The following is a 9,833-nucleotide window of genomic DNA, read 5'->3' on the forward strand; positions in this document are numbered from 1 at the left end:
GCATCAAGGTTGGAAGAGACCTTCAATATCATCAACCATCAAGCCAGCACCACCATAATCACCCCTAAACCACATCCCCAAGTGCCACATCCATCTCTTGAACATTTGCAGACTCCACCATCTCCCTGGGCAATCTATTTGAATGCCTGACCGCCCTAACAGTGAATTTTTTTTAATATCTAATCGGAATCTCCCCTGGCCTTTTTGTGTATACAAATGACTCACGTCTAAAGAATCTGCAAGCTTAAAGAATGTATCAGAGCAAATATTTACTGCTGAGATCTAAGTTAGCACTTAGTTAGCACTAAGGCACCTAAGTAACCTGCACATTTTGATTTTAGCCCAAACTCAGTGGACTGGAAGTTGAATGCTAATATGCCATTTTTCTTGTTGAGTATCTTCTTCATAACTGTCATTGCTGTCAAATGGTTTTTCACTAGTTATTTGTTGAACATTAAAGAGGTCTTATCAGAAAATTCTGAGCATTGTAAGAAAATCTCATTGTCATAAAAAGAAAAATATAAAATGCTTATTTTTATATCAACAGTCTATGATTTAAATAACCAGTATAAAAATATAGAATTGTATTCCAACAGAATATTTTTATTAATTTAAAATAAGGAATTGCAACATAATCTTAGCTTTTGATTAAAACATTTGTTTTACTATTGCAGATTGCCACAGAAGCAATAGAAAATATTAGAACTGTTGTTAGCTTGACCCGAGAAAGAAAATTCGAGTCGATGTATGGAGAACATTTGATTGTACCATACAGGTATAATAAAAATAACTAAGCTAAAAAAATACCTGTAATAAATTGCAAACATTTACTTCAACAGAAATAGATTTTTTTGTAGAGTGTATGATTTAATGTATAATTTAATTATCTCAGAAATAATGTCAATATTTTGCATATTTTTATTGACAAATGCAACCATCACCAGTCAATATTTTTTATAATTTTATTTAATTAATTTTCTGTTATAATATTGGTATCTTCTATTACAGTGTCACTTGGTTTGGAAAAATCTTAGTTTTAAGTGAGCCTTCGAAGTCGTCTAATCTAAATTTCCACCTGAATTGTTTTGGATATTTAATTAAAACCTTTTTCATGTAAATTGAATATTCCATTAAGCCATTTTTTAAAGTGTTAGTAAGATTGAAAGCATTTGAATAATTACTCACTGGTTTGGGGCAGAAAATAAAGTAATATAAATCTGTCTGGACTAAATCAAAATTTAAAAGTCTTAAAGTAAACAACTAAAAAGATTCTGCCAATTAAAGTATTGTTTATTCCAGAATGGAATGTTTCCTTTTCAAACATCCATGAGACAAGTAAAGGAAATGAAAGTATATGTACACAGACATAATGGGAAAGAAGCAGGGGTGCCACTGACACATCTACCATAATAATTGAGTGGTTAGAGCACAGTGCAGGACATAAAAGATATTACTTAGCTTTTTTCTCAGGCTGCTGGGTTTTGCATTCATATCTCACAATTTGCTGAACAGTTCCTAACCATTCAGAGGGTGGACATTGATGGGGTTGCTCCAAGACTTTAATCTTTCTGTTGTTCTAGTATAAATAGGAACTTATTGCCCTATGAGAGAGAAGACGTGTTTTTATTTAATGTTTCAGTGTACGTAAACTTTCCATTCCTAAAAGTATCAATTGAAGTCAGTTGTTGCTTGCATACTAGGACTTCAGTATGATTGCACACTTTGATGAAAATATGCATTCTTTCTATACAGAAATTCTGTGAAGAAGGCACATATATTTGGTTTTTGTTTTGCCCTTTCACAAGCAATGATGTTCTTTACCTATGCTGGCTGTTTCCGGTTTGGTGCCTATCTAGTGGTAAATGGACACATGAAGTCTACAAGTGTATTTTTGTAAGTATCTCTTTTGCAATCTTTTTTCTGTCTGTCCAGAAAAATAATTTATAATTTAAGAGGTAATAGCTCAAGACAGGGCTATGGAAACAAGTATGAAAGACTGAGATCCTACCAGTGTGGATTATCAGTGACCTGAATACCCAAGAAGGTCAAACATACCGATTTTTTGTTGTCAACCTCATTAGAGATAGTTAACACAGCTGATTTTGACCAGAAGATATTGGAAAGTTTCTGCATTCCATGTGCTAGCTGAACATCTCTAGCCAGCTGAGTGATTTTCCAGTTAAATTTGAAAGGGGAGGTTTGAGCAAAAACTGTGAGCCCTTTTAGGCTGTTCAAATGCAGAATAAAACAGATCACTTTATGTAGCTCTGAAGAGAAAGGACAAAATTAATAGAAATGAATCTATTTTACTTTGCCTTAAAACAGGCTAAGAGGTGTCATATATCAAATACCATTTCTTGGTGATGATTTTGTTTCTATAGTGTGTGGCAATAAGGAATAGCTGAAGACAACAGGTTCTTAAACTATTCTAATGTAGCCTGTAAAATTACATAAAATTCCATAAAATGATATAAAAATCACCGCAAACCAATAACAGCATAGTTTTCAACCTTTATTGGTATTGTAAACCCTGCAATTTTTTTCCAGCAGAGATGTAGTAGAAAACTAAAACTTTACTGTCACCTTGTTACAGGCTTGAATTCTTATTTTCATTGGTGCCTTAAAAATTGATCACTGATTCCCAAAGATCATTGAACCGTAGAGAGGAAACCACAGTGATGATAGAACAGGATTAGAGTAACAATTTTGCCATCCATTGACCCCTTTCCTCATACCCCAGCTGAGAGTTAACATACTAACCAGAATTAACAATTAAAGAAATTACTGCTAATAAGGTATGAAAACACTGAACTTGGGTTGCAGGCATGTTTATCTTATGTCATTAAAAGAGGGTAAAAAGAAATTTCTGGAGCTAAATTAATAATTAAAGCAATAATAGTTGATTACTACTTCATTCTTACTAAATTTAGCCCTCTTTTTCTCTGAGTAAAAGAAAAAGTTGACTGCAGCCACATTTCCACTGTACTTTTCTTCATTGTCTGCTGATTTTTTTCCTGATTTCTCTTATAGAGTGTTTTCAGCTGTTGTATTTGGTGCAATGGCATTAGGACAAACCAGTTCTTTTGCTCCAGACTATGCCAAAGCCAAGATATCAGCAGCCCACTTGTTTCGGCTGTTTGAAAGAGTGCCCTCAATAGATAGTTACAGTGAGGAAGGAGACAAGCCTGTAAGTAAGCCATGTGTGATGGGTGATATTATTTATTGGTAATATGGACAGCACCCTCCTCACTTTCTTCAGACTGATTCCTCCTCTCCTTCTGACTACATCCTTATCACAACACGTTCTTGACACTAACTGAACACAACATGGACCAAGTTCTCTACTGTGAGTCCAGCTTTTGCATATAGAGCCAAAAGGGTATTTGTTTTGAAATTCTCTCTTGATTTCTGGGGGTGTGGGGATACTTCTGCAATTCTGTTTTAATCATCTGTGAAATCGTCTTAAAGATGTAACAGATGTAACTATTTTAATTATAGGAAACATTTGAGGGAAATATAACAATCAAAGATGTGGCATTTAACTACCCAAACCGACCAGAGGTCAAAATCCTTCAAGGTTTGAATCTGAAAGTAGAAAAGGGACAAACCCTGGCTCTTGTTGGTAGCAGTGGCTGTGGAAAGAGCACAGTTGTTCAGCTGCTTGAGAGATTTTATGATCCACTTGATGGAGAAATGGTAAGTATTTTTGCAAGAACATGTCAACAGGTTAAGTGAGGCTGTTCTTAATTGGTTTGATGTGATGTGATAAGTACAATAGATATTTCTAATTTTATTTTTTAAGTATTTTAATGTTAAAGATCAGCAGTGACGTATTGGGTCTCCTTAATTAAATGAGATGTATATAAGTCCTGGTTTCCCACATTACAATGAATTAACAAAGATCTGTGTGATAAAAATATGCCTGATCCACAGTCTAATGATGGATTTGAATTCAGGGCAAATTTCCTGAGGTTTTTATAATAAGAACAGTTTAAAAGCTGATAAACTTTCGACTTCTCTATATCTAGTATCGATTTCTGTACCGACTTCTGTATAATCTAGTAATAGAATTTGCCATCTATGTTCTTTCAAAAAAAACCAGTGAACATTGACAAAAGTATTTTTTTTCAAAATTTTTACTTGTTAGAAACTTTATGAGTATGAAATCTTTATGAGTATGTCTGCTTATCAAGTGATAGATTGTAAATACTTTCAGTCATTTTGGTTTAAAATATATGTAGGATTTCCTATACTAGTTATACAGCAACTTTACAATTTTTTTCACATAATGGTACTGTTAATTGCTTTTGCTCTTTGATGTAAATGTGCTCAGAGGTCTTGTCTGAAAAAGAACACACATTTTGGCCTGAATGAGGTGAGAATAAGAAGGATTTTAGTACTTGTCTCTGCAGAGATACTCACAGAAGATAAACCAATACTTAAATAAAGCCTAGATGCAATGGAAAAGATTTTTTTTTGAAGTTAAAAGTGCCCCAAAAGGTCCAGTGTAGCAAAATGATATGTGGAAAGAAGCAGCATAGGTGCCACAAAAGTGTGTTTAACAAAGTACAACTTTCTTACCAATGTTTTTGACCTTGTGTCCATAAATAACCAACAACAGTTTACTGAAGGGTAAAGCACAGAAACCATAGAAACCACAAAAGCGTTGGACTAATTCTCAAGCTGAGTTGCTCTGTGAACTGAGTGAAAGGGGTTTAACTTAAAGCAGTAACTGCCCAAACAGCTGCTCACAAAAGTTCCCTTATTTCAGTGGATTTTGAATCCACTTAAGGTTCATTATAACACCTTTTCCTCTGAAGAAAAAGTTATATTGGCTGACAATTGACTGTTCTAGCACAAACTGTGAAGTTAGATTAATCTCCTCCAATAGCCATGCTATGAAGGGGGCAATTCTTCAACTAGACAGCTGATCACGTCACCCAACACAGAGCGTGAGCACTGCACTGGGTCACTCCAGTGGAGATGTAACAGCCCTTTCAATGTCCTGGTATATTTGTGTCCAAGTTAAGGTGACTTATGTAATTATTAAACTGATACATAAAAGAAATAATTAAAAATTCTGTTTTCATTTATCTAATGGTAGCAATTCAGCAGGCAAATTTTGCAGAAGTATGAGAGAGTCGCCAATAAAGAAAACTGGGTGCAAATGACATCTTAAGGAACATGGAAGTAAATTTCTTCTTTATAGATGCAAAATAGAGGAATATTTTCCTGCTGAAGAAACCATAGAAAGAACTTTACCCAAAGTTCTTTGAAGTTAGCTTATATATCCTATCTTCCCCTGTCTTCAAAATCCTAATTAAATATTGAAATAAAGAAAAGGACTGAGGCAGCATAAGGGACTGTTCTCACATTTATGAATTAGAAAATTTTGGAACAGATGAGAAGGAGGGGAAGAGATTATGTGGGCTTGTAATTGGTAAGAAAGAATTAAGGAAAGATCTGCAATTACATAGCTTCTGTGTATGAATTTATAGCAGGTCTCAAATTCATATATATAGCCATGTGACTAAAATTTAAAATGTTTGCTTTCTCAGCTTTTTGATGGTAAAAATGCAAAGGCACTGAATATCCAGTGGTTGAGAGCTCAGATTGGTATAGTCTCACAAGAACCAATCCTGTTTGATTTCACTATTGCTGAAAATATTGCCTATGGAGATAACAGTCGGCAGGTGTCCTTTGAGGAAATTGTTAGTGCAGCAAAAGAAGCCAATATTCATTCCTTCATTGACTCACTGCCAAATGTAAGTAATTCCCTTTCTCTCCTTCTCAGAACTGGACATGACCTACAGTGGTAGGGAAAATTGTGTCTCCTTATAATTAACTGGGGTACAATAATTCTCTGAGATTAAAATAGACCTGAAACTATTGTTTAAATATTTTCCTTACTTAATTGTGTTTACCATACTTATTTTCACTCTAGGAGATTCCACGGTCAGGTGGAGAGTGGAACATTTAAGGTCCCAGGGAAGAAAACACACAATTATAACTAACTGAGAGCTGGTAGAAAGGGTTGGGGTTTTTAAAGTAGAACATTTCTTTTTAAGCTCCTGTCTGTCTCAAGCATATGTAAAAGATTCTGCTAGACTGATGAGTTTACACTTTTCTTCCAGTTACACCTAGTCAGAATTTAAATTTCTAGTATTCCTATGGTCTGAAAATTACTAAGAATTTTTTTCACCTATATATATATATATATGACAAACATATAATAATGTAAGACTGAACATCTTGGGTCAGATGAAGGGTCTGCCATCACAAAATTTTGTCCCATGCAGCAACCAGGAAGATGTAATTACCAGTATTCAGAAAGGCTAAAAATTTAATCACATTTCCCCAAAATTCTTATCTCACTTGACATGATTTGTCCGAGTTTGAACCCCAGTATTGTCACAAACTTTCACTGACCTCTGGTGTTGTGTCTTCTGATTGAGAATAACCTATTTCAACCTTAGAGGGCCTCATTGCTTTGAATTTATTAAACACTTGATGTTATTAAGAAGTCTACTAGTAAAAGATCTCTAGATCTGTGGCAGATAGAAATTCTGGCTAGTTGTTTTCAGACAGCTACTGGCATGGAATATGCAGATTATGGGTGTCTGGTGTCAGAGTTTATGTGCTCCAATATACATCAGAAATGATTTTCATTCATAGCCTGAACTTAGTATTTTGTTTCCAGAAATACAACACCCGTGTAGGAGACAAGGGAACCCAGCTTTCTGGTGGCCAGAAGCAACGTATTGCTATTGCCCGAGCCCTTGTACGTAAGCCCCACATTCTGCTACTGGATGAAGCTACTTCTGCCTTAGACACAGAGAGTGAAAAGGTAACTTAAATCTGAATCTAAATCTGGAATCTAATTTTTTTTTTTTTTTTTTGTACTATGATTACTGTTTTTACTCCCACAGTTTAAAGCCAAAAGCTGGAAATAAGGTATCTTATGCAAATTACATATTTAGGCTAATAATAGACAAATATAAATGTCTTACCCCTCCTTGGGAAAAAAAAAAGTATTTTTTACATCTGTATGGCAGTAGGCAGATTGAAGTTGCTATGAAGAATGTATTCCTTAGCCTAGGAGTCTTCAGGCTTCAACTGAGAAAGTTCTATCAAAATTGAATCAGGACACACAAACTGCAGAAGCCAAAAAGATGGAAGATTCTGCCAGAGAACTTTTTTTTCTGTGAAACTGTGAAATCTGGCTTTGATAAGTTTTCTTTCTTCTCCCATTGCTTTCTGGTCCTTTACATATTAATGGCTAAAATGAAAAGTTCAAGTGAAAATTGCTAAAACATTTGCTTCTTTTTTTAAGCCCAAAGCTGTAATCTTGGTACAACGGAAGTACAATCTAGCTGTAGAAAATTAACAGGGACTCTACAAAAATACTTGCTATTAATGAGGCAAATATCTTATCATATATTATAATCTGGAAAGTTAAAATCTTTCTACTAAATTTTGATCAATTTTAGGCATGAAAAGATGAGGTTTAAGGGGAAAATGTCATTAAATAATCCCATGATTTATCGTTTTCTTGATTATGTGCCGGTTACATATTGAAATTTAGTATCTTATTTTATTCTGCATTAATAAACTTAAGGAATAAATAGAAGAAAGCAGAGATTATTTTTGGTATTTTTCTGACAGTGCTAGCTTTAAGAGAAATGTGATTCATGAGACTCCCTGTGAAGTCATGAGAACTAGTATGACAGCAGTTGACACAAGAATATTGACTTAACTTCCATATATAATTAATCAGTCATGAAAGGAAGCTGTGGAGGTCCCCATTTAAACCTCCTCTTCACACAAAGGCCAATATTGAACTCAAATTTAGATTGCTTTATGCTGTGTCTGGTAGGGTACTTGAAAATCTCGAAGGGATTCAATTAGAGATGTTTTTGTCCCTGTTTCAATGCTTAATTATCCTTGCAGTGAATCCTTTTCTAATATCCCACCAGAACATCTCCTGTTACAATTTAAGACCATTTTCTCTTGTTTTCCTGCCATGCATCTCAGTAATGAGCCTGGTTCCTTCTGACTCTCTTAACTATCACAGCATCATCCACTCTAACAGTTCGGACTCTTTGCCAACACAGGCTAATTCTAAATCAAGAAGCTTGAGAAACAGATACTCCCTTTCCCTCACTGTCATACATGTTTACAGACAGCAATTGAGGTATATCTCGCAAGAGCTGCCCAAATAATTCACCTTTTGGTTTGTTCATTGTGCAGATTGTCCAGGAAGCTCTGGATAAAGCTCGAGAAGGTCGTACATGCATCGTGATAGCTCACCGCCTCTCCACCATCCAAAACGCTGACAAGATTGCAGTGGTCCAGAATGGCAAGGTGGTAGAGCAGGGCACCCATCAGCAGCTTCTGGCTGAAAAAGGCATCTACTATTCCCTGGTCAATGTTCAAAGTGGGTAATGCAACATCTCAATTAAAGGCAGTACTTATCTCTGAACTGTCACTGTGGCTACTTTTATCATTGTAATTATTTCAGTATCAACAGTCTTGATACTTATGGTTTTCTTCCTTCCTTTCATAAGTCATATAAACACAAGAAATACTAAGTAAATGTGTACCAGTTTCTCACTACTAGTTTTCATTATTCAAACCTCTTCTCTTTTCTGTGTGGCCAAAGCAGATGCCCATTGCACTCATGAAAGTAGAAGCATGCTAAGCCAATTGTAATTAATATTAGCTTGCTTTGAACTCTTTAAAAAAAGTCACACTAATCCAGTGTATCTGGTAAGCAATTTGGAAATATTTTCATGCTCAGTAAAAATAGTTTTGCTCTTGTCAGACACAAACCTCAAGCCTTATCCTCACTTTGCCTGTGTAAGACACAGTCAGTCCTGGCCTATTAGGCTTGTTACCAATTGTTACGAGAACTTGCAGTCAGCTGAAGCTTGATGCCAGATGTCTCTTATTATGATGTGGAGTTTTAGCCTGGGATGTCAGCAAGGGCCTTGAAAATATGGGCACAGGCTGAAAACAAAGGTCCCAGAACTGTAAGTACCTTACTGATGGTTATTGATTGTTGAAGAGTTGCAACCTTAAGAGATGGAGAAAGACTGCTTGAAATGAAACAGAAATGAAACAGCAGATAAGAAAAAAAACCCAAGACCACAACTGATGGGCAAGACAAGGCACCTGCTGCAGCCTGGGAAAGTACTATCTGCAAGTCTCTCAGCATCCTAGGGGTCAGAGGTCAAGGACTAAGAACTCTCTAAAGACTGCAATATTTTATACAAGGTGAAAATCCTGGATTTGGACTTGGAGGAGGGGGAAGGAAGGCATCCTTTTCAGTGTTAGTGTCCTTGGTTGAAGAGCTCTTGAACACGATCACTGCCGTGACTGAGACTCGCAAGGACTGTAACCATTGGTGCTGAATTCTTGGCATCGGCTCTGGGATATTGTATATTATTTGCTAATATAGGATGGCTGTTAAAGGCTAACTGCTTTGACTACGGAGTAATATTCATTAATAATTATTAATAACTAAACATTAGAAATGTATTTTGTTAGTGAATATTTATGCAGTAAAGTTTTGATTTTAAGTTTAAAACTGTCTTGATTAATCAATTGTCCACACTCCCATCATACCAATTTCTGATTCCCTGAGATTTATACATATGGTCTGTCTTACCTACACCTAGATATTTATACACACAGAGCCAGTCTGCAGGCAGATAGGCTCATCAGTTAGGCTCAACCATGTAGTAATAACACTCTGCAGAATGTTGATTGATGCAGTCTCATTGTATTCCTCTTGAATCACATACCTATTTTCTTTTGTTTCTGTCTTAGAT

The 9,833-nt window shown here is 35.5% G+C and overlaps 1 protein-coding gene across 1 annotated transcript in view; it reads left to right on the plus strand.

Moving 5' to 3' along the window:
* The window catches only part of ABCB1 (ATP binding cassette subfamily B member 1), a 48,597-nt gene extending 39,008 nt beyond the window's left edge, over nt 1-9,589 (plus strand). Inside the window, exons 24-30 of the mRNA XM_048306620.1 lie at nt 675-775; nt 1,753-1,893; nt 3,031-3,187; nt 3,499-3,696; nt 5,559-5,765; nt 6,701-6,847; nt 8,251-9,589. Of these exons, the coding sequence (XP_048162577.1) occupies nt 675-775; nt 1,753-1,893; nt 3,031-3,187; nt 3,499-3,696; nt 5,559-5,765; nt 6,701-6,847; nt 8,251-8,445 (1,146 nt within the window). The 3' untranslated portion in view covers nt 8,446-9,589. The remainder of the gene's footprint in view (nt 1-674; nt 776-1,752; nt 1,894-3,030; nt 3,188-3,498; nt 3,697-5,558; nt 5,766-6,700; nt 6,848-8,250) is intronic.
* The last annotated feature ends 244 nt before the right edge of the window (nt 9,590-9,833 follow it).

Source organism: Corvus hawaiiensis, chromosome 1 (assembly GCF_020740725.1).
Source record: "Corvus hawaiiensis isolate bCorHaw1 chromosome 1, bCorHaw1.pri.cur, whole genome shotgun sequence".
Taxonomy (NCBI): Eukaryota; Metazoa; Chordata; class Aves; order Passeriformes; family Corvidae; genus Corvus; species Corvus hawaiiensis.